Here is a 24,091-nt window from a genome sequence, read left to right on the forward strand (position 1 = left end):
CCAGGACAGAATTTCCAGGGCTGGAGGCGCTCTCGTCACTCCCGTAGGGCTCACCCGGGTCTCAGCATAAACCCCTACCAAAGCCACCGCCGCTCACATCTGCGCATGCTTGTAGGTCACATTCGCTGCGCCTGCGCAGAGTCCGCAGCCTTGGGTAGGAGTGTCGTCAAGGAAAATCCCCAGCTTCTAGGTAAACAAGTTGCCGCGTGAGACCGCCGGCACGTGTCCTCTACAGCTCTGAGACCTCAGCCTATGAGAAAGTTCGGAGGGCTGGGTTGGCATTTGAGTCACCGATCTAGGCCATTCGGTATGTTGCCACAGCCAATCTGAACTTGGAAGTGGATGGGGGCGTGGCTTCCTGTCAGGCTTTCAACAACGCGCCCGGACAGCCCCTCCCGCACGTGTGTCTGTCACTGCCGGTTGGCAATCTTGACCAATGAGATGATGGCGGCGGCGGGTGGCGCCAATGGTGGCTCTGCTGCGGCCCGGCGGCCGCACGCGGCGCGGGGCATGGATCGGCGCCCTTAGGCCAATAAGCTTGAGGGGCGTGGCATCCCAGTCGGTGGGCAGGCTCCTGGAGGAGCGGGTCCAACTCTCTGTGGTCGTAGTTGAGAAGAGACTACTCTGCGTGCTAGCCGAGCGGTGAGTACTCCGGGCTGGAGGGAGGGGAGCAGGGGTCCGTGTGAGTTTTTCCGGTGTGGTGTGTTCTGTCTGTAAGGGTGTTAATGGAGTGTGTGTGTGTTGGGGCGGGGGAATCCTGCGACTGCGTGATCGCCTCGGTGGGAGCCCTAATAGTTGAAGGGTATAAGGACCGAGAACTCAGCTCTAGAGGGACTGGGGCGGAAGCCACTGACATCAGATCCCTCACCGCCCTGGGGTACCTGGACTCCTGACTGCCTGGGGGGAAGGGCTTGGAAGACCTCGGCGACCTGAGGGATCTGAGACCCCAGCTACCAAGAAGGTACTGGGATGGAGACCCGGAGAGCGGGTGAAAGACGTTCCAGTGCGTTGCTGTTTTTTTGGGTATGTGCCTTAAGCACTTGAAAGAGGCACGGGTTCTGAGGCTGGAGGGACGCACTGGTAGGACAGGTGGGAGGATTCCAAAGGTTTGATGTAGTGATTAGTGTGACTCTGAGCCAATTACATCACGGCTCTGGAAGTCTCACGTGTAAAGCGGAGGGGTTGGGCCTCGGAGCCATCCTTGGGAGTAAAAGTGTTGGATCCTTAGAGGGAGGATGGGGTTGTGCAGATTGGCTGTGCACATGTCTTCCTGAGCCCCTGGAGGTGAGGAGGAACCAACAGGGTGCTCAAACAACCAGGCAGGTGGTAAAGGGACTGGTGTAGGGTGGGAGAGTGAAGAAGTGGAGTTCCTAGGGCCGGTAGCTGCTAGAATGATCTCAAAGATTTCGAAAGCATGTGAAAACGGGGGCTATGATGATTCGAAGTGTGTGGGGAGTACACACTGAATATCGCAAAGGAAAGGAGGGATTAGATGGAGTGTTCCAGGTACCAAACTCAGAATCAGCTAGATATTTGAGAGGTACAGGTTCCCCGGTGCTGGGTAACACCTCACAGGTTCCAGAAAGCTAAAAAGCCAAAATGACAACCCATCATAAGAGCTCAGATTTGAACCCTGGGTTCTATTTGTTTAAGAACCTGAGAACATATTATAAGACAATTTAGTGAAGTTTAGTAATTTATGAGCCTTAGTCCTTGTAGAATGGGGATAATAATACCCATCTCACAGGGTTGTTCTGGTGGTTAAATAAGATAATGTATATAAATTGCTTAGCACAATGCCTGGGTCATGTTTTAAAAATTATTTAGCTAAAAAATGCCTGTAGGATGACAAAACAACAGTGATAGGGCAAGAGATTTGTGAATGCTGTGGTTGGTTGGGAACTATTCTCACATTCTCCGGTTTTTCTGCCAAGTTTTGGTGACTCCCTCCCCATTTCCTTCTTCCTGGTCTGGTCTTCCGCACCATCCCCAAACCCTCATTCCACCCTTTTATCCCTCTCCCCAGGATCCAGGCCCCAGGCTGGGCCATTTGCTCTGTCCCAATATGATTTCCTCATCCTAGACCATTCTCCCTACTCCTCCTCCCTCTCTCTGCTGCCATAGTAACGAGATTCAGGCTCTGAAGGGGGCCTCTCTAAAGGAGCAAAGGTGCGTGTTCTCTTACAGAACCTGGGCCTCCAACTTCCCCGCCCTGTCTCTTTGGGATCGGGCCAGCAAATGTGTACAATTTGGGAGATGGGAAAAGCCATTGCCAGGAACTGTAGAAACAAGCCGAGGGGAGGGCGGATGCGAGTCTGGAGAAGAGAATCAGGCATCGGGCGGGGGAGGGGGACCCCTTCTAATCCTCTCTCCAGGAATCCCTGGCGTAGGGACAGGACGGCTGTCGTTGGGTTGGGGGTGGCGCCCAGCCTGGGTGCATGTCCTGGGCCACCAGCCAAGAGAACATGATGTTCCTAAGTGCGCTGGCTGCCGCCCTCTTGGGCTGGCCGCCTCCCAAACCGCCGCCTCTCCAACCTCCCTGCCCCACATTCCCCGGCGTCTTCGCCCCGCCCCCTTCCTGCGCTTTGACGTCACCGCTGTCTCCCGCCCCCTCTCCTCCATTGACGGCAGCAGGGCCTGGTTACTGTGGGGACCGTGAGGCAGGACAACCAGAGCCCTGGGAGCAGGTGAGGGCTGCTGGAGCGCTGGGCCCTTTTGTCTATGCAAGAAATAAATAAGGAGGTGGAGGTGGGAGAGCAAGGACTCTCTGTGTCCGGGGAGATCACACCTAAATCCCTGAAGAGAGCAGGGGAGGAACAAAAATGATGTTTCCAGAGAAGAAGTGTCTGAAAATGAGACAAGGGACGGGACCACAGTATGTGCGTTGGGGGTATATTTTCAGGGCGAGGAGACTGAAAATCCGGGCTCCTGAATCCTTTGTTTCCTATGTTTTCTTGCTTTGGTTTTTCTAGGTTATTTTACAACCCCACCCACCCCCAGCTTTTCCATAGAGCCTTCTCCCTGGCCCTCCAACGGGAAACACCATTGTTAAGGAAAGCATAGGCCACGTGACAATGAAGGGAGTGCACCCACAGCAGATTATGTCAGCATGAGCTTGGGGGCCTCTTCACTTGCCACCCACATCTCCAGGGTGCCGTGAGAGGAACTACTCATCACAGTCCTGGATAGAGAAGTCTGTGTAACTGCAGCTCCCTTGGGCCTAGCCTAGCATTTTGTCCCCCAAATCAGGCCCCTGTTCTTTTTTTAGGACTCAATGTTCTGCTCCCCCTTTTTTAAAAAAGGCTATAATTTCCGGCCCCTTCTCCATTGCTGAAGCTCCTTTCTCTCCCCTATCTATCCTTGTTAAGGACGAAAATCACCGTTTTTATTAATCACCTACCATGTGTCAAGTTCTGTCCTGGGGGCGGGGGAATAGTGAAGGAGACAGATGATGTGCTTGGCTTTCTCTTTTCCTAGTGGTGGGTATCTGAAGGCCTTGCCATCCCACCTTTCTCTGTCTAGGGTCCCAGTTGGTCGTTTCTCTCAGCCACCCCCTTTGTTCTCCTGTAGCCCTGGGGCCTTAGCCCCCTCACCCAACTTTAGGGGCAGCCCTAACTGGGTGGCTGCGTCCTTTGGAGAGGAGCACTAGTCACCACCACCCACCCACCCACCCCCCTGCCCGAAGACCTTTTCTCTGATTGAACACAGAAGCACCTGCTTGTTTCCCTTCACAGCCCCCGCTGGCTCATTACTGTCCCTTCTATTGTTTGTCTCCTCCCCCCAACTCCATCACACATAGGTCCTCAATTGCCCTCCTTCTAGCTGTTCACAGGATTTGAAGTGTCAGAGGAAGGGGCCGGGTAAAAGGGCTTTATTATGATGACAAGTTTGAGGCAGAGAATCCAGTAAAGGCCAGGCCAGTTTTCTATCTGTCCTTCTCCTCCCAAGGACCAGCCATTATTATCCAGCTTGGTTAATCTTTCAGGGTCTGCATTTTTTTACCCCACCCATAGTAAGGACCAGGTGTCCTGTTCTGCAAGGTTGGTCAGTTCAGGAAGTAGACATCTCTTAGGCACCTACTGTGGCCCGGGCATTTTCCCGGAAGAAGGGCAGCTTACCTCCCCTTTTTTCCCCTCCCCTCCCTTTCAGTATTTACTGTACAAGGCGTCCTGCGCCCATTGGCTGGGCGGTGGTGTCTGGGGCCTTTCAGCTCAGTGCCAGCACCCAGATCCACGTGCACCCGTGTGTGTGACACAGCCCTGACCTCAGTGGGGGCCAGTAGCCAATCAGGCGCCAGGACGAGATCCCCAGCCAATCGGGGGCGGGGCCTGTGGCTCCGCCGGCGGGAGGCCAATGAGGGGCAGTGCCTGGCATTATGCAACTCGCCTCCTGTCCCTGCGGAGCTTCCACTCCTTTGCAGGCTGCAACAGCGACGGGCAGGCGGCCGGAGGGCGCTCGAGCTGACAGGTAGGCGTCTCTGTGGCCACCCGGAGACCGGTCACAGGCCCCGAGCCGGACAGCCCCCACTTCTAACCTTAGGTGCCGCTTTCGGCCCGGGCGCTCAGACGGCACACCAATAATTATTCTTCCTTGCGGCTGTCCATTCCCTCTCTGCCCCCCGGGGGCCCAGGTGTTCCTTGCAACCCTGCGCCCGGTGTCTGCATTCCTGACCCGCTTACCTTACCTCCCACTTTGCCTTCTGTTCCCAGCTCTCCTGGTCGCACACCCGACCTTCAGCAGTCATGCCCCCTGCCGCCTTTCTTGTCACTCGGGGGTCCCCGCTTTTGTTCCGGTACCGGGACCCCACCAGGCTCTCCGCGCTCCCGGCGCTCCCCCTCCAATCCCTGGCCCGGCGCCGGTCGTGATGTCAGCCCGGTTCGGGCTGGAACATCCCGTTCCCGGCGCTAGTTCCTGCTGTTGGCCACAGCCTTTCCTTTTCTCCTGGTGCTCAGAAAAATGCTCGGGGGTTGGGGGTGTGGTTGGACACGGAGTAGGGGATGAACTAACTATGCGCAGGCTATTGTGTATCTCTGGCTCAGCTGAGTGTATCTGCTTCGGATGGGGGTGGGGTGGGGTTGTCTGGAAAAGTAAAGGACTGAGAAGAGAGGATTCCTGGGTTCCTGACAATGGCAGGTGCCGGCTTCAGTTCTGAGAGTAGGGAGAGGGTGTAGGGGCTGGAGAAGGAAAGGCTGTGTATGGTCTTGACCAGAATGACTGGGATCCAGGCGAGCGCCAGGTAGCTGGGCTTTTGCTCTGAGGGCGGTGGCGGTTTTGTGTTTTGCCCTGGGGAGCAAGGCCAGTCCGTGGAACCCCGATGGGCCGTCCCTCTTCTTACGGCCACCGGGGCCACCGGGTTCTCTGGGGACGGGGAATGTATTAGCGGTGGGCGACCCCTGGCCACACCCGCCAGTGTGGGAGTAGGTCGATCCCCCACTTCCGCCGGGAAATGGGGGAGGGGTCGCCCCTCCCGCCCTCGCGTGGTCCCTCCAGCAACTGCTGAGCTCAGCCGCTGACGTCGGTTTCCCTGGCGACCGCGACGGCGGCGGAAGCGCGTGGTGGGGCCGTGCCTGTCCCGGCGCATGTGCATCGGGGGTGGCGCCGCCCCCGGATAAAATTAGCCGGGAGGCCTAAATATAGGAGGCGACAGACTCACCCCCCCTGCCCAGAGGCCTTGGAGTGCCAGGCAGTGTGGGGACCCGGTGGGAATTTGGGAATGGGAAATGTCCGGGCTTTGGCCCATAGCCATAATTTTAGTCAACTGCTCAGACTCTACTTACCCAGGCCACGTTGGCAGGGGATGTAAGGGAAGGCCAAAGAGAGACCCCTTTTCCACCTACCCCCTCCCCACGGGGACAGGAAATAGAACTTTCCTAGGCTGCCTGTTAGAAGCCTGGTTCCAGGAGAGTGGGGGCATGCGGGGGAGGGTGTCAGTGAAGCCAGCAGGTACTGAAGTTAACAGCTCAGCTTTCTCTAAGCTCTTCCTCTTGGTCTCGCTCTGCAGGTACTGGCTGTGATCGAACTTCACTACTCCCAGAGGCTTGGGTCTCCCACTTCAGTCCCCTAGCCAGGCCTCCCGGCCCCTTTGTGCATCCGTTGTGGCCTCTTCGCCATCCCTGTTCTCAGCCTGTTCTCCCCATGGCCCAGACATGAGTGGCCCCCTAGAAGGGGCTGATGGGGGAGGGGACTCCAGGGCAGGGGAACCCTTTTGTCCTGGAGGGGCCCCATCCCCTGGGCCTCCACAGCACCGGCCTTGCCCTGGCTCCAGCTTGGCTGATGATACGGATGCCAACAGCAATGGCTCAAGTGGCAATGAGTCCAATGGGCCCGAGTCTAGAGGTGCATCTCAGCGGAGCTCACATAGCTCCTCCTCTGGTAATGGCAAGGATTCGGCCCTGCTGGAGACCACAGAGAGCAGCAAGAGGTGTGTATAGATGTGTGTTATACAGTCTGGGAGTAGACTTGTGAGCAGGCTGAGCTTGGAGACAGGCCCATGCTGCTGGCCACTTTCCCCTCATCTTGAACCTGTTGCTTCTTCTCTAGCACAAACTCTCAGAGCCCTTCCCCACCCAGCAGTTCCATTGCCTACAGCCTCCTCAGTGCCAGCTCCGAGCAGGACAACCCATCTACCAGTGGCTGCAGGTTCGTAGGGTGAGGGCTGGAGGAGAGGCTAGGGGCCTGGATCATGCTCTAGGTCTAATGCCTGTATCCATTCTCTCCCTGTGGGCCCTGCAGCAGTGAACAGTCAGCCCGGGCAAGGACCCAGAAGGAACTCATGACAGCACTTCGGGAGCTCAAGCTTCGGCTGCCGCCGGAGCGCCGGGGCAAAGGCCGCTCTGGGACTCTGGCCACGCTACAGTACGCTCTGGCCTGTGTCAAGCAGGTTCAGGGTGAGTGGTGCTTCCTAGGAGGGCAGTGGTTAGGTCCTGGGGTACTATGGTGGAGCAGTCCCCTCAGAATGTCCCACTACCCTCACTCTGCAGCCAACCAGGAATATTACCAGCAGTGGAGCCTGGAGGAGGGTGAATCTTGTGCCATGGACATGTCCACCTACACTCTGGAGGAGCTGGAGCAGATCACATCTGAGTACACACTTCGCAACCAGGTCAGCCACAGCCCGGTCTCTCCATCCCAACACACCCTCATTCCCCACTCGCGTGGCTCCTGAATCTACTCTTGTCTTCACTCTCCTGCCAGGATACCTTCTCCGTGGCTGTCTCCTTCCTGACAGGCCGAATCATCTATATTTCGGAGCAGGCAGGTATCCTGCTACGCTGCAAGCGGGATGTGTTCCGGGGTGCCCGCTTCTCCGAGCTCCTGGCTCCCCAGGATGTGGGCGTCTTCTATGGTTCCACAGCCCCATCTCGCCTGCCCACCTGGGGCACTGGGACCTCAGCAGGTGAGGTCCCCAAGTGCTTGGGGGGAGGGATGAGCAGTCCCAGGAAGCTCCTGCTGTGAGGGGCCGAGGGACCTACCATTTTCCTTGCTGGATTCTTCTCCACCCAGGGAGGGGATGAGGGGGCTGTGCTCACTTCCCTCCTGGTCTGTTCCAGGTTCAGGCTTCAAGGACTTCACCCAAGAGAAGTCTGTCTTCTGCCGTATCAGGTAGGTGGGGAAGTGGGAACAGATCCCTCTCACCTTCCACATAGCCCCTTTTTTTACTGTGTGAATTATGACCTTGAGGTAGAGGTTGGGTGACCCTTCATTGGTAGTTCCTAACATCCCTTTTTCTCTCTCCCTTGCTAGAGGAGGTCCTGACAGGGATCCAGGGCCTCGGTACCAGCCATTCCGCCTGACCCCATATGTGACCAAGATCCGGGTGTCAGATGGGGCCCCTGCACAGCCGTGCTGCCTGCTCATCGCAGAGCGCATCCACTCGGGTTACGAAGGTAGGCAAGCCAGGGCCTGGCCTGGTGGGGCTAGGAGGAAGGGTGCCTCTAGACTGGGGGTGAGGCAGAACACGAGTCTGGGTGGCATGACCAGCCCTCCAGAATTTTGAAACAGAGAAGGTATTATAAAGATGAAGGTTTGAGACCTGCTTTAGACGTAGAATTGGTTAAGAGCACTGAGCTAAGAAAGGGCAAAGAGGGCCTTTTTCTCAGTTTCAGTATTAGTATGGAGCACAAGAATGGTCCAGACCATCTTTGTAGGCCAGAAGACCCAGGGCAGAGCTATGGGGAGGATTGCTAACCGGCCTGGACCCCAGGCGGGGTGGAGGGCTGAGGAGCTGGACCATTCCAGATAAAACCCAGTGGCCACACTTTCTGTGCTTAGCTCCCCGGATCCCCCCCGACAAGAGGATCTTCACCACACGACACACGCCCAGCTGCCTGTTCCAGGACGTGGATGAAAGGTGAGGTCAGGACCTGGAGGAAAAGTGAGTGGCCAGGGCTGAGGCCAGGGCAAGACTGATGCCTCCTCCCATTTCAGGGCTGCGCCACTGCTGGGCTACCTCCCTCAGGACCTCCTGGGGGCCCCAGTACTCCTGTTCCTGCATCCCGAGGACAGACCCCTGATGCTTGCCATCCACAAGAAGAGTGAGTTCCTCTTACCCTGTTCTTTCTGCTGTCTCCAGTGCTTCTTAATGGCTGCCCTTGTGGTTATATGTCTTGGTGCCTTGGTTTCCTGGATCTCCAGTGGGGCGGCTCTCTGCCTTACTCAGCTTTCCCTCCTGCTGACGCTCATTTCATTTCCCACTCCCTTCAGTCCTGCAGCTGGCTGGTCAGCCCTTTGACCACTCCCCTATCCGTTTCTGTGCCCGTAATGGGGAGTATGTCACCATGGACACCAGCTGGGCCGGCTTCGTGCACCCCTGGAGCCGCAAGGTGGCCTTTGTGTTGGGCCGCCACAAAGTACGCACGTAAGTGGGCCATGCCCCAGAGCTGGCATTGGGAAGTGGGACAATATGAGCGGGCAGGGCTCGACTTACCCTTCCCCACCCCACAGGGCACCACTGAATGAGGATGTATTCACTGCCCCGGTCCCCAGTCCATCTCTGTCCCTGGACCCTGATATCCAGGAATTGTCTGAGCAGATCCACCGGCTGCTGTTACAGGTGAGAGTTGAGGGGAGGGGGCTTGGGACATGAGGAAGGAGTGGAGTACAGGGCTGTAGACACCTAACCTGTTCCTCTCTCCGCCTCAGCCTGTGCACAGCTCCAGCCCCACGGGGCTCTGTGGAGTCGGCCCTGTGACTTCCCCAGGCCCTCTCCTCAGCCCGAGCTCCTCCAGTGATAGTAATGGGGGTGATGCCGAGGGGCCTGGGCCTCCTGCCCCGGTGAGTGTGCTTCTCCCACTTCACCTCGCTAGTCTCCTATCCCCCGTCCTTCTTGGAATTGGCATTGCAAATCCCAGAGGAGCTCTGCCTCGTCCCCACTCTTTTTCCTTCTTGTCATGCTCCCATGATGGCCTGCATGCCTCCCCACTGGTACCTCTTGTTGCACTGTGCCCTGAGCCCCTGACCCTGGCTAGGACCCTCCCCGAATGCTGCCCTGCTCTGTCCTACAGGTGACCTTCCAGCAGATCTGTAAGGATGTGCATCTGGTGAAGCACCAGGGGCAGCAGCTTTTTATTGAGTCCCGGGCTCGGCCTCTGCCCCGGCCCCGCCTCCCTGGTGAGTTGGTGAGGGTGTGGGTAAAGGAGTGAGACCTGGGGGTCCCTTGACCTTCACCCCAACCCAGAGGAACTTTCCTTTTTTCTTTCTCTCCTTGGCCCAGCTACAGGCACATTCAAGACCAAGACCCTTCCCTGCCAGTCCCCAGACCCAGAGCTGGAGGCAGCCCCTGCTCCAGTGCAGGCCCCACTGGCTTTGGCTCCTGAGGAGGCTGAGAGGAAAGAAGCCTCCAGTTGTTCCTACCAGCAGATCAACTGCCTAGACAGCATCCTCAGGTAGGCCAGTCTGGCCCCTTCTCCCGCTTGGGCGCTGGCCCCACCCCACCTCAGGCCCTGCCCTCATGTCCTCTGGTGCATCGCCAGGTACCTAGAGAGCTGCAACATCCCTAGCACGGCTAAGCGTAAATGTGCCTCCTCCTCGTGCACCGCCTCCTCCTCCTCCGATGATGACAAGCAGAAGACAGGTCCAGTCCCTATGGGGGCCAAGAAAGGTAAAGACCCTGCTCCCACTGCCCCTGGCCTGCTGGCCCTGTGTCTCTACCCTTCTGCCTTTGGGTCCCCCACCTCGTTCTGCCCTGTCCCCCTCCCAGCCTCCAGATCTCCAGTCTCCTCCTCCCTACTGTCTATGCCTCTCCCTCCTCCCTGGGATTCCCACTCCTGACCACCTGGTGGGGGCGGTGGTGGTAACTGGCGCCATCTCTCTGCACAGATCCATCGGCAGTGCTGTCTGGGGAGGGGGCCACACCTCGGAAGGAGCCGGTGGTGGGAGGCACCCTGAGCCCGCTCGCCCTGGCCAATAAGGCGGAGAGTGTGGTGTCCGTCACCAGTCAGTGTAGCTTCAGCTCCACCATCGTCCATGTGGGAGACAAGAAGCCCCCGGAGTCGGGTATGGGCGTGGAGTGAGGGGACAGTGCCCAGGCTCCCCTTGGTCCCCAGCCAGAGCTCCCTCCCGCCGGCCTTTTCCCTCCCCCTCTGTCTCTAATGGAGAGCAGGAGTCCTTCATCTTAGCTTGGGGCTGCTGCTGCTTGCCTCCACCCCCACCAGCCGTTGCTGCTTTGTCTTTCCCCCTTTCTGCTTCCTGTGCTCTGTCAGTTCACACTCAAAGTCTGGGGTGGGGGTGGGGGGGGTTCAACTCTGAGGTGCTGACCACAGAGGGTCTGAAGGCAAGGATTATTGAAAACCCCTGAAGGGCCTTGACCTGTAAAAGGAGGGAGGGAAGGGAAGGGGGTGGGCTTCCCTTCCAATGAAAGTCATGGAGGTGTCTTCCTAGGGCAGTGCCACTGGAGGGGACTGAGTAGCCTCTGTATCCTGGGACAGCTTTGCGTAGAGAAGAGAGCCCAGGGCCAGTCCTCATCTGGGACGAGGCCAAGAGACACACACGGGCCCGGGCTTGGCTGTGGGGAAGAGGCCAGGGGTTGGCTAAGCTGTTGGATAGGGAGGGTGTGGTGTGGATGTGTTAACCCCTGCGATGATTCCAATGACCTTTCCCTTATGTCGCCTTCCTCAGACATCATCATGATGGAGGACCTGCCTGGCCTGGCTCCAGGCCCAGCCGCCAGCCCAGCCCCTAGCCCCTCAGTAGCCCCTGACCCAGCCCCAGATGCCTACCGCCCTGTGGGCCTGACCAAGGCTGTGCTGTCCCTGCACACACAGAAGGAGGAGCAAGCCTTCCTCAGCCGCTTCCGTGACCTCGGCAGGCTGCGTGGACTCGATGGCTCCTCCACAGCCCCCTCAGCCCCTGGTGAGCGAGGTAGCCACCTGTTATCTCCTTGAGCCTGCCCTCTGCCTGGTCTAGGACCAGATTGTTGTGGGAAGGGGGTTCTTGAGGGAGATATTTCTGCTCCAGGGACCCAGGCTGGTGCTCCCTCCACCAACAGGGCCCTGCCTATGGACAGGCCCCTCGCTAGCCTCTCCCCACCAGGCCGGGGTTCCAGGCTGCAGCCAGAGGAGGGCAGCCTGGGGGTTTGGCACTGAGACAGGCAGGCGGAGGTGCTCTGCTCCAGGTAAGCTACTTCAGGCCCAGCCTGGGGGCAGGGGCAGGCAGTATGCCCGCTCAGGACTCAGTTGTTGATTAAGAAATCTATATAGTAGACTTGGGGCCAAATACAGGCAAAGAGGGCTGGGACAACTCTGGGGGGGGGTCAGGCTTCAAGAACAGATGACAGCTTGGCAGTTGCTTCAAGGAGGACCCCTGCAAGCAGAAGCAGGGCTCAGGACTGGGCTTTGTTGCCCACCTCTTCACTCCATCATGAGCTAGGCAAAGCATGGCCTCTACTGGCAGAAGGAGCACCAAGGCTGGCAGTGCCTGCTGGAGTTTCGCAGATGGACTGAAGCCGCCCACCCACTCGCCCATGGACCCACCCTGCTTCCTCCCATCCGCTAGCATTCCTCTCTTGTCTGCACACCCCCAGCTCGAGCCCTCATGTAACCATTCCTTTCTCCAGCTCCTTTCTCAATAAATCCCCCTTTTCCTGCCTCCTGTGATTCTTCCTTGAAGGTTTCATCTCCCCAGAGTCCCCTGTAATCTGTGTGGGCTGAGAAGCCAAACTCTGTCTAGGGCCTTCGCCTGCCCTCTCCTTGGTTGGGGTAGCAGGGAAACTAACCCCCCAGGCTGAGGCCTTTGCTAATCCTGGTCTCCTCCCCACAGGCTGCCACCATGGCCCCACACCCCCTGGCCGCCGACACCATTGCCGATCCAAAGCCAAGCGCTCACGTCACCACCAGATCCCCCGGACCGAAGCCCCCTGCTATGTCTCTCACCCCTCACCTGTGCCACCCTCTGCCCCTTGGCCCCCACCATCAGCTACTACCTTTCCAGCTGTGGTCCAGCCCTACTCCCTCCCAGTGTTCTCCCCCCGAGGTGGCCCCCAGCCTCCTCCCCCTGTCCCCACATCTGTGCCCCCTGCAGCTTTCCCTGCCCCTCTGGTGACCCCAGTGGTAGCCTTGGTGCTCCCTAACTATCTATTCCCTACCCCATCCAGCTATCCCTATGGGATACCTCAGACCTCCGCTGAGGGGCCTCCTACCCCTGGTTCCCACTCACCTTCTCCGTCCCTGCCCCCACTGCCCCCGAGCCCTCCCCACCGCCCGGACTCTCCGCTGTTCAACTCAAGATGCAGCTCCCCACTCCAGCTAAATCTGCTACAGCTTGAGGAGTCCCCCCGTGTTGAGGGGGGTGTTGCAGGGGGCCCTGGGAGCAGTGCTGGGCCCCTGCCTCCCAGTGAGGAAGCCGCTGAGCCAGAGGCCAGACTGGTGAGCACTGACTGCCCCCTGCAATCTCTTACAGCCCCCATGTAGCCCCTATTCCCTTGCCCCTTCTCCCCCTCCCACTTCTTCCTGCCCTCTGCCTGCCTGGCACCTCCATCTCCAGAAGATGGTGTCATGGGGTGGGGAGACCTCAGCTGAATTTCTGAATGAAGCAGAAATCAGCTGCCTCATCTGTGAAGTTGAGACAGTCCTGTCTGTCTGACAGGTGGTGGGGACATCCCAATAACTTCTGAGAGTGTATCTACCACTTGGAAATGGTTAGCATTATGTCCTTATTCTTTGCCAGCTCTCTGCTCTCATTCTGGCCCTAGTGTCATTGAGTGGGATCAGAGACCGCTTGGGTTGTGTAGGCCCTCCAACCAGTGGGAGCAATTGAAGGGAAACCCAGGTGTTGATCCGTTAATCCCTTCCTGTCCCTCTCCCATCCCCCTCCAGGTAGAGGTAACTGAGTCCTCCAATCAAGATGCACTTTCGGGCTCCAGTGACCTCTTGGAGTTGCTGCTGCAAGAAGACTCTCGCTCTGGCACCGGCTCTGCTGCCTCAGGCTCCTTGGGCTCTGGCTTGGGCTCTGGGTCTGGTTCAGGCTCCCATGAGGGGGGCAGCACCTCAGCTAGCATCACACGTAAGTATGTCCTACCAGTACCTCCCAGGGTAGGACAGTGGGGAGTTGGGAGGCCAGGCTCTGCCTCCTAAGGCCAATGGGCTGGACATGTGTCATTCAGGGAGGCCCCATGGGTGGTGGCACCAGCTGACCTGACTCCATTGGTTGCCCCCTGCTTCACAGGCAGCAGTCAGAGCAGCCACACAAGCAAGTACTTTGGCAGCATTGACTCTTCTGAGGCTGAGGCTGGGGCTGCCCAGGCCAGGGCTGAGCCTGGGGACCAGGTCATTAAGTACGTACTCCAGGATCCCATCTGGCTGCTCATGGCCAATGCTGACCAGCGTGTCATGATGACCTACCAGGTGCCCTCCAGGTGAGGAGTTTGAGGCCTCCTCTGCCTCCCTTTCAGAGTCAGGGTGGGAGTGCAGGCTAGCCCAGCTAACGGGTTTTTCTTTCCCGGGGCTGGCTCTCAGCTTCTCATCCTATTCTCTGCTTGTTGGAGTCCCCGCATTAGTTCTCCCAGGCTGAGGGAAGCTTTCCTGGTCTTAGAAGCCCTGAACTCCCAGATCACCAGTTCAGGGAAGGAGCATGAAGCAGTGGGTGGGGAGTTGTTATAGAAGAAGTATGCCAGCCTCATGGGCCCTGGCCCCTACTCCTGACCTCTGCCTTCTGAACCCCTTCTCTGGGCAGGGACATGGCCTCGGTGCTGAAGCAGGACCGGGAACGGCTCCGGGCCATGCAGAAGCAGCAGCCTCGGTTTTCAGAGGACCAGCGGAGGGAACTGGGTGCTGTGCACTCCTGGGTCCGGAAGGGCCAGCTGCCTCGGGCCCTTGATGTGATGGTGAGAGGAGAAGTCTGGGCCAGGAGGGAGAAGAAAGAGTTGAGCTCAGGTCAAAAGGATATAGGCTAAGGGCTGATCCCTTTATTTTACTTGGATTATTAATTCTGAATGATACTAATTCCACTAAGTTTGCTGCTGGGTTATATAATATTAAACCCCATGAGTTTTTGTAGACCTTTTCTGGGCTAAATCTATGCTAATGTACATTGTGACTATCCCATAGTGGGGTCTGGATACAGGGTACAGTGCATTTTCCAATCTTGTTGGCCCCATGTGCATCTGTGTGGACTAGTGTTTCTTCAGAATACGTTTGGGGAGGTACTCTTGGGCTGGGGGACAACGGCAGCTGGGCTAGCAGGTCAGCAGTGAGAGATCCTTGCCTGACTCATTCATCCCCTTTGTCCCTCCAAGGCCTGTGTGGACTGCGGTAGTAGCACCCAGGACGCTGGCCACCCTGATGACTCACTCTTCTCAGAACTGGATGGATTGGGGCTGGAGCCCATGGAGGAGGGTGGAGGTGAAGGTGGGAGCGGTGATGGTGAGGGTGAAGGCGGAGATGAGGCCCGGACCCAAGCTGGGACCAGAGTCTCAACCTCTCAGGACCTGGCCATGGAGGAGGAGGAACAAGGTGGGAGTTCATCTAGTCCAGCCTTACCTGCCACAGACAATGGCACCAGCTAGACTACATTTTGGGGCCTCCAGGAATTCATGAGAAGCTTCCTTCTCCTACATTGCAACTCTCAGAACTCAAATGTGACTGGACCAACCAATAGCAAACTGCCCCAGCTTCTCCCGCTGTAGGGGGCCGGACCCCCATCACGACCGAGGATCCAGGGGCTGCCTCTCGCCTATGAGGAAACAGAGTGAAACTCTTCAGCCCAGCCTAGAGAAGCCACACCTAGTACCCTTGGTCAGGAGTCCTTTCCCCTGGACAAGGTTGCTGACAGGCTGCTGAAGTTGTCTCTTCAAGTCCCAGCTGAACCCAAGTCCTGGTCCCCGAGGGTTGTAGGCTGCACTTATTTATTGGGGGAGGAGGGCCTGAGGCCCAAGTAGGAGCCAGTGGTCCAAACCCTTAGCTGCTCCAGGGTGGAGGAGGTTGGTGGACCATGGAGTCCCTGGTGCTGCCCTTCAGGTGGGACCCAGGTGTTCTCAGCTGTATCCTCTACCGATGAAATTTGTGTTTTTGATACTGTGTCTGTTAATATTTTTTAATACAAAAAAAACCAAAACAAAACAGGACTTTGTGGAATGAAGTTTGGGGGTTGGGTGAGGGGAGGTTTTTGTGGGGAGGTGTGTGCTGTCTTCCAGGAAGGTTGTAGTGAGTGAGCAATTCCCATCCCTCTTCTCCCCACACACTTTCCAGCTGAAGGGCCTTGCTGAACCTGCTAAATCTCCACCTAACTCAAACTGCTCTCACCTCTAACATTATCTCAGCGGTATTTGTCCTGGGAAAGTGATAAAAAGCAATTTGTGGCTAAGGGCTTGGGCAAGCTCCAGCATGGGTCACAGTGCCCAAGGGAGGGAGAAACCCACTTAACCTGTTAGTGTCCTGAAGCAGTTGAGGGCGTTTGACTTCTTCATCACCGCATGGGAGAAGGCCTGAAGCTGTCTAGGTAGAGGAGGGTCGGGAATTACGGACCCAAGCATTGTTAAGTTGGCCTAAGAAGGGAGGGGCGGAGCGTTAACTCCCTGGTTCAAACCTCAGAACCTGGGAAGGGGGCGGGACACAGGAAAGAATGAGTCACTGAAGTCTAAGGGCAGCCATAGCTTTGCAGCCTTTTACTGGCGCCCATAAACAGCTGATCTATCTGTAGATGCAGCGTGTTTTCCGCCGGCGCCGTGGCTTAGCTGGTTAAAGCGCCTGTCTAGTAAACAGGAGATCCTGGGTTCGAATCCCAGCGGTGCCTGTGCCCGGTTGGGGATGGTATATTATTGTTGCAAGGTTAATGGGTTTCTTAAACCTCTTCCAAGGGTTCTTCTTCTTACCAAGCCAAATCTCTCTTTGGGCATCCATTCCTGTGCTCCCATTTCCCCTCAAGTATGTTGAAACCGACATCCGTTTGTCGGCTTTGAAGGGTGTGGGTCCCTGAACCACGATGTAGGCTTATTTTGTGGGAGCCCTACCGTGGCTCGGGGCGAGGAGGGACAAAAGGAAAGTTGCTGCGTCTTCAGGGATCGCTGATGACGGATGCAAAGTAGGTGCAGTGAGCACCGCAGAGCCAGGGCGCAAGCGCGCAGACATCTCGAGATAGCAAATCTGGTCAGCAGAGGCAGGCATGTTATCGGCAGTTATAGCTGCGCTGCCTAAGGCCGCATGCGGCTGTGATGGCCGAGTGGTTAAGGCGTTGGACTCGAAATCCAATGGGGTCTCCCCGCGCAGGTTCGAATCCTGCTCACAGCGTCAATACTTTTGAGGATGTGTATCAAGAGAAAGTAATTTGTTTTTCTAGAGCTTTCCTCGCTTGGAGAGGATCCCGCATTTATCATGGGATTCTTAGGGACTCAGCCACACGGGACCACTCCGCGAGCGCCCTCTTGCGGGCCTCAGCTGCATTTACTTCGAAGGCTTTTAACTGATAATTTGAATTTATAACTCCGCCAAACTCAAGTGATTCCTCAGTGCTATCGGACAGTTGTATTACATTTCCTTAATCCATTCACCTTGCAACTCTTCTATACTATTTCATTCCTTCTCCTTTTCACCTCAAACCACGAATCCCTGCAACCTCCCCAGCTTTACTTCCTGTTTCACTGAGAAAAGAAGGCATTTGGAAGAGATTTTCCCATCAATATCCACAATCGCACCTACCTACCTACCTGTGTTCGCACGCATACTCTTCCTTTCCCTCATTACTGTAGATGAACCCTTCCACCTAAGGCCAACCCCTACACTTAATAGATCTCCCATTGCATCTGGCCCATAAGGGCTCAAGGACATTGCTCTCTTTACCATATCATCAAAATTTCCCTCTAACTGGATTATTCCTACCAGCCTATAAACATACTGAAATGTATTCCAATTTAGAACAAGCAAAACAACAAAAGCTATCTTGACCCCATGACTCCCTCCAGCTACCATTCTATTTCCCTGTTCTTTTCTGCAAAACAAGTGATGCTCACTGTCTGCAATTCCATCTTCCCATTCTCCTTTGAACCCTCTCTAATCAGGTGCCTCCCCCCTATTCATCAAAGCTGCTCTTGTTAAGGTTACCAAATGCCCAGTACCTTGCTAAATCCATTAATCACTACTTAGCTGCAGCGGCACAGATGTTTATTCTCCCCTCTTAGAAACACTCTCTTCCTTGCCTTCTAGGACACCACACTCTTCTAATATTCCTTCTAGGACATTAGCAGTTCATTCACAGACTCGTTTGCTGACTCATCATCTTCTGGATCTCTAAATGTTGGAGTATTCTCAAGGCTCAATTTTTCAACTTCTCTATGTGTACTCACTCCTTTAGCGATCTCCAGTCTCAGGGCTTTACGTATCAACTAGTAATATATTCTTAATACATCCAAAATTTTCATCTCCAGCTCCAGAACTCTTCCCTGAATTACAGATGTGTATATCCTATTGCCTATGTACCATTTCCACTTGGCAATCAGTCTTAACATGTCCAAACCAAACTCCTGGTTGTCTCCCCAAAACCTGCTAATCTTTCCATCTCAGTTAATGGAAGGAAATTCCATTTCTTCAGTTGATCAAACTAAAAATCTTAAAATAATCTCTAATTCTTCTCTCACACCCTGCACATTGAATCAATTGGCAATTATTTAAAATATGTAAAATATTTGACTGCTTGTCACTGCTCTACCACTACAGCCAGGTCCAAGCCACCCTCATCTTTCACCCAGATTACTGCAGTAGCCCCTAAATAATTTCCTTGCTTCTGTTCTTGTTCCTTGTTCCCTTACAGTCTACTATGAACACATTGGACAAAGTGATCCTTTAAAAAATAAGATTCTGTCATTCCTCTTTTCTCCCAATGGGATATCAATATGAATTTCTGGTTTTTAACATGCATAGGTATAGAAATAAATGTATACACATACACAATGCATACCCATGCATATACTTCCAACTCTGTCCACTGAGAGAGCCTAGAAGGAATCATACACAAGTCATGATAAGCACACCAAGTGCCCAGATATTGGTTACTAAATATCATTCTCTACTAAAATGAACCAGGGCTCCTTGGAAAAAAGGTCAATTCAGGGGTTCCAGTTGGGGAAATTACAAGATGATCTTGAAACATTTTGTTGCACCAGAAAGTAAAGAGGTGCTTAAAGAATATTGGGTATATATAAAAAAGACAGCTAGGGGCTGTAGCCAAATTGGCTAAATCTGGGACAATCTAAGCATTAAAATAAATAATGATTGTGGTGGATTATATATAACTCATTGAATCAAGTAAAAATCTAAAGTTTGTATCGTATAAATAAATGGGAGGAAAAGTGAACGCTCTTTTTATAGCAAACAGCCAACTAATAAATATAGAAGGAGTGTTGGAGTTAGAGATCATCAATGGACACTAAACTAGTGGGTAAACTTTTGATGAGGTACTAAAGAATCTCAAAGTGTCTTCCCATAAATTACATATTAATTACTAATAAGGGGAAGTAATAACTTTACAGTGGAGAACCCCAGCAAACATCATTTTAACCATGTGATTAAAGTCAATATCTCAGTATTGGGACAAACTGACATGTGTCTTCTGATGTGATGGACTGAGAAAGGCGTATCACTTCTGTGGTGACAGTCCTACCAAAAATGCATAACCTGAATAATTTGCATCTAACCATGGAGAAACATCTGACAAACCAAACTGAAGGACATTCTACAACATAACTACCCCAAACTCTTCAAAACTGTAAAGATCAAGAACGACAAAAATTCTCCCAGATTAAAATTTGATAACCAAACTATCAATTAAATTACGTAAAGACATTTTTTAGACATACAATGTTAAAAAAAAAAAAAAAAAAAAAACCCGAAATACCCATCATTCCTTCTCAGAGTAAACTAGAGATTGTGCTACACCAAAACAGACGAGTCACATGAGTTACCAGAAACTTAGAGTCTAACACAAAAAAAGATATGAAGGAAATTCTCCCCAGAAGCTTTGTAGCAACGAGAAGGAGAAACCAGCCTACGCTGGAGCAGTAAGAGTGCTCCAGAAGGAAGACTGTTAAAAAAAATTTTTTTAAGCTGAAATTGATGGATTATGTGACTTGTTTGCTCACACTTGAAAGTTTAAATTGAGTTTGGATAAAAGAATTAGTATACACTATAGAAATTAAGCAAACCAAAAAATAAAGCAATTATTAACTCTAGGAAAAATAAAATTACACAATAAAGGCAACTCAAATGCAAAAATACTTACCTTATCATAATTATATAAACACTAAATATTCATTTAACTTAAAATTACAATAATAGAACTGTAAGAATGAGGAAGAAATAAAAACATCTGTGGACAGAGGTTTGGTAGAACACAGTAGAAAGCCAGTAGAAAGTGTCTAAAGTGTGGGAAAAGAGATCAAGTATACGTACATGTATGTTATTCAGAAGTATGAAGTATAAATACGTAAATGGCAGAACACACAACTATGAGCTGTCAAGTTTTCTCTGAGGAGTAGGAAGCAGGAGTGTGAAATGGGAAGCCAACTAGACAAAAATCTAGGAAAACTAAGTAGAAGCCATCTGGAAAAAGAAAATTAAAGGATCACAAGTGACATTTTCAACAAGGGCAAAAGCTGGTGTGAAGGAATAGAAAAATGGCAAATCAAATGAGATAAACAAATGAAAACACAATGGAAGGCTGGGAAGATATGAGACTATGGACCCATCTCCAGAACTTGGACATTCTAGAAAGCATGGTCAGTTCACACATGACCAGTCTCTGCCATACTGGGAGTCAAGTAAATACTAATCTCTTTCTACTCTTCACAGCAGCTGCTTTGCCCCCTCCACCATCTCCCTTCCAAACTATCCAAAGCACCCTGTTTTGTTATTTTACTTAGACCTAAGTTTATAGAATATCTTCACATGTTCCAAAGTTACTTGCTAACCAATATTCCACTGAAACCTCCAGGTCTAAAGTAAATGATTTATCATTGTTTGACGAAAAACATCTGATTAAAATAATACTCTTTAAATGCTTAAAAAAAAAAAGATTCTTCCAGATTAAATGAGACTGAAGAAATATAACAACTAAATGCAACATGTGATCCTGGATTGGGAAAAAAGAGCTATAATGAACGTCATTGAAGCACTTGAGGAAATTTGAATACGGACTGAGGATTAAATTATAATATCATTTTAATTTTAATATCCTCATATTGATAATTGTACTATTACATACTATTATGCTACAGATGTCCTTGTTCTTAGGAAATACACACTGAGTAACTAGGGGCAAAAGGGCCTGCCTGATGTTTCCAATTTACCCCCAAATGGTTCAGAAAACAAATATTTTATATTATATTTGGAGGGAAGTGATAAAGCAAATGGGGCAAATGCAAACAACTAATGGACTTGGGAAAAGAATATACAAGAGTTCTTGTAACTTTATTGAAAGTGTGAAATTATTCAAAAGTAAAAGGGCCAAAAAGCCAAACAAAACCAAAAAATGAAGAGAATAAAAGGCCTCCAGTGGCTTCTCATCTCACTCAGAAATGAGTCCTGACAAAGTTCTTGCAGTGGCCTAGATGGTCCTTCCTTTTATGGCTCCAATCTAACCTCCTACAACTCCTGCACTTGCTACCTCCACTCCAGCCAAGCCCGAGCCACCTTGCTGCTCTCTGTTCCTCTGACAAGCCAGGCACATTGCCCCTCAAGGCCTTTCTGCCAGCCTGGAGTGTACTTCCTCTAGGCATCCCTGGAGCTTGAGCCCTTACCTCTTACATTTCACCTTCACAATGAGTCCTTCCCTGATCATACCTTCTAAAATTACAGTTCCCACTCTCCACTCCTCTGCTTCACTTTTTTCCATAGCACTTATAACCATCTGACAAATAAGTTTTGTATAACACTCATTTAGCTTTTCCCCACAAGAAGTATATGACCCTTAAGGTCAAGGAGTATTATCTGCTTTGTTTTGGTATATAGAGAGGTCTTCTAGCCCAATTCTTCCCTTGGCCCAAGAGCTTAGTACTCCTATTTCCCAACCCCCAAGGCCCCAGGATCCACCCTCCCGGCACTCCCCCTACCCAGGATGCAGGGGGTCCCAGGAAGCTGCCTTCCCTTTGAAGAACAAAGAGGGAGGAGCTGAGCCTTGGAGCCCAGGCCTGGGGAGCGCTCACAGCAGGGGAGGGGAAGCTCAGACAACTGGACCAGCTGTGCTGTCTCAGTTCCTTCCCTGCTCCCTGCCTCCCTAGGGGCCCAGCACGTGTGGGACACGAGCCCCCCTTACTCAAGCCCAGACTTGGCCCAGCGTTGAGAGCGTGGCCTGGAAGAGACTGGAGGCCCAGACATTCAGACACACACCATGCACAGACACAACCACAAACAGACATGGACACAGGCCCACACTGACACAGGTGTGCCAACCACATGGAGACCTCCAACCGATACCCCTAGAAACACTGGGGATGGGGATGTCCTCACAGCAACATCTGCACAGGAGCCGTAGCTGGAGAAAATCACCCAGCCCCAACAGCTGGTCTCTGGTTGTGGGGACCTGAAATACGTGTGTGTATTTATATTTATTTATATTTACATTTACATTTATATATATGAAGTATATATATATATATATAAATATAAACACACATATTTTTGGAGTGAGGAGGGCTTTTAAAGGAAATAATACAAAATTAGGTACAAAAAGTAATATTTAGAGTGAAACATGAGATCACAACTTACAAGTTGAAAAGGCTGACAAATGCCACAAATGTCACAAAGTCCAGAAGAATAACTTATTTGTATTAATTAACTGCATGCACACCTCTGTAATACTTTCCACAGACTAGCTACTGGCTCTATATTATTTCAAAACCCGTTTCTCCTCTACTACCTATGTATTTATAGTGACAAAAGCCACTGGACACATTCATATCACATGTGCCCTCTGGCTTTGCCCGAAGCCTAGAGAGTAAGCACAGGTGAGATAGAGGTATTCCTGGAAGTCATTCTTATGCCAGGACAGCTGAGCTAACTTAACTATCTGTGGAGTGACTGGGAATCATATTATATTAACAAATCCCCCAAAACCATAAATCTTACGTTTCTCCAAATCATCTCTATAACTGGATCCCCCAAAATGCCCACATCCGCTCCACACCAGAAGGAAAGTGTGACAGAGAGAAAGCCAAGTGGAAAGTGACAGTGGTCTTAACCATTTACTGTTAAACTACCTTACATTTGCAAATTTTACAGAAGCATTTGGGCCAGTGAAGTCGTTGCTAGGACACTCCCAGGGGCCTGTGTAAATGAGGAATCCTGAAGCGTAAACTTCATTAGTTTCATGGTTGAACTGGCCTCCGAACTTGAAATGTTTGATCCCGCATTTCGAATGGACTCTCAAACTGCCTAGAAATCCTACTCTCCAAGCCTAGAAGGTTTGTTTTCCTACCGCAGCTCTCTTCCCTCCAGCGATGAGCTTGATTCATTCTTTGAGAAAATGAGAGCAACTGAGAGAACTTGCCTCATCCTTCCCCCACACCACCTGACCCAAGCAAGCCCTTTGTCTCCCCTACCTCCCTGTGCATGAGCAGTCTTCCTTGCTAGCTGAGGCTGATTTCTCCACCTGGCACTGGAGTCTACCCACCTCATCCCACCCTCCCCCACCCTCCAGGTCTTGGTTATTCCCATCAGCATCAAACCTGTTTTTGCAACCCTCATCTCCTGTGCTCCTACCTGCCACACATTGTTCTGCTCACCAATCACAGCAAAACTTGATGGCGCTGTCTACAAGCCGCTGTCTGCATGCCTTCACATCTCATTCTTATCCCAGCTCACTCAGTGGGACTGCACACAGTCACTCTCCCGCCACATCGTCTGTGACTTCCAAGATGCTAAGCTGAACGGTTGCTTCTCTCTCTTCTCTTTACTTGACCTCCCAGCAGCTTAGAGCTGATGGCTCTATCCTTCTTCATACACTCTTCCTTGGTTTCCAGGACACCCCACTCCCCTGGCTTTTCTGCTACCTCTCTGTCACTCTAGATTCCTTTGACATTTCTTCCTCCTCAACTTGACCTCAAGTGTTGACGTGTCCCAGGCCTCTTCTCTCTCCATACTGTCTGGCTAAATACTCCAGTCTCATGTCATTAAAGACCATCTATCTTCCACTGACTCCCCTGTATTTATTTACCATCCAGCTCTGATCCCCAAAGTTGTATATCTCTGGCCTACTTGGATAGGAAGTCTAACGGAATCTCCACTTACCTGACTAAAAGTTTGCCTAAGGGGATGTCAACTAACCTGACTAAAGTGTAATGTTTGATGTCTCTCCCCAAAGCTTTTCTGTCCTCTCCCCCTTTCAGTCTCAGTGAAAGGCACCAGCAAATTCCCGGTTCCTTAGGCTAACAACCTAGGAGTTCATGTTCACCTGCATTGCCACCACTTCAGTACAAGCCAGCATCATGTCTTGCCTAGATGACTGCTCCAGACTCCCAGATGATGTCCCTGCTTCCATCCTCCACACAGTCTCTACAGTGGCTATCTTTTAAAACATAGGTCAGTGAATATAACTTTCCTATTAAAACTCTCCACTGGCTTCCCATTGCACGTAGGTTAAAATCCAAACTCCTTCCAGAGCCTCCAAGGACCTG

General features: G+C 52.4%; 1 protein-coding gene and 2 non-coding genes across 9 annotated transcripts; all 3 read left to right on the top strand.

The window, feature by feature from the left end:
• The first annotated feature begins 511 nt into the window (after positions 1-511).
• On the top strand, positions 512-15,551 carry PER1 (period circadian regulator 1). 7 transcript variants are annotated; one of them, XM_074320950.2, is made up of 24 exons: positions 4,331-4,467; positions 6,002-6,421; positions 6,541-6,639; positions 6,733-6,887; positions 6,981-7,102; positions 7,195-7,396; positions 7,551-7,602; positions 7,744-7,886; positions 8,272-8,350; positions 8,428-8,534; positions 8,704-8,857; positions 8,944-9,052; positions 9,142-9,273; positions 9,504-9,609; positions 9,713-9,884; positions 9,972-10,099; positions 10,318-10,494; positions 11,116-11,358; positions 11,486-11,611; positions 12,256-12,860; positions 13,311-13,497; positions 13,660-13,849; positions 14,167-14,317; positions 14,729-15,551. In XM_074320950.2, the coding sequence occupies exons 2-24, from the start codon at positions 6,147-6,149 to the stop codon at positions 14,996-14,998; spliced, it is 3,984 nt and encodes a 1,327-aa protein (XP_074177051.2). In that variant the 5' UTR covers positions 4,331-4,467; positions 6,002-6,146; the 3' UTR covers positions 14,999-15,551. The 7 variants fall into 7 exon arrangements, with proteins under 7 accessions (XP_019600696.3, XP_074177055.2, XP_074177051.2 ...); XM_088801926.1 differs by having other exon boundaries at positions 11,116-11,349; XM_019745137.3 differs by lacking the exons at positions 4,331-4,467; positions 11,486-11,611 and adding an exon at positions 512-642 and having other exon boundaries at positions 11,116-11,349.
• Positions 15,552-16,150: 599 nt separating this feature from the next.
• Positions 16,151-16,224, top strand: TRNAT-AGU (transfer RNA threonine (anticodon AGU)). The gene has a single exon. It is a non-coding gene; the product is annotated as a tRNA-Thr (tRNA).
• Positions 16,225-16,636: 412 nt separating this feature from the next.
• On the top strand, positions 16,637-16,718 carry TRNAS-CGA (transfer RNA serine (anticodon CGA)). Its single transcript has one exon. It is a non-coding gene; the product is annotated as a tRNA-Ser (tRNA).
• Positions 16,719-24,091: the final 7,373 nt, after the last annotated feature.

Source organism: Rhinolophus sinicus, chromosome 12 (assembly GCF_057876585.1).
Source record: "Rhinolophus sinicus isolate RSI-liver-muscle chromosome 12, RSI-T2T, whole genome shotgun sequence".
Classification (NCBI taxonomy): Eukaryota; Metazoa; Chordata; class Mammalia; order Chiroptera; family Rhinolophidae; genus Rhinolophus; species Rhinolophus sinicus.

Bases quoted from the DNA above. Each gene is read 5' to 3' on its own strand.
- PER1 (XM_074320950.2), top strand. From the start codon at position 6,147: ATGAGTGGCCCCCTAGAAGGGGCTGATGGGGGAGGGGACTCCAGGGCA. The intron at 6,422-6,540 runs GTGTGTATAGAT...CTTCTTCTCTAG, and splicing joins ACCACAGAGAGCAGCAAGAG to CACAAACTCTCAGAGCCCTT. The intron at 7,103-7,194 runs GTCAGCCACAGC...CTCTCCTGCCAG, and splicing joins AGTACACACTTCGCAACCAG to GATACCTTCTCCGTGGCTGT.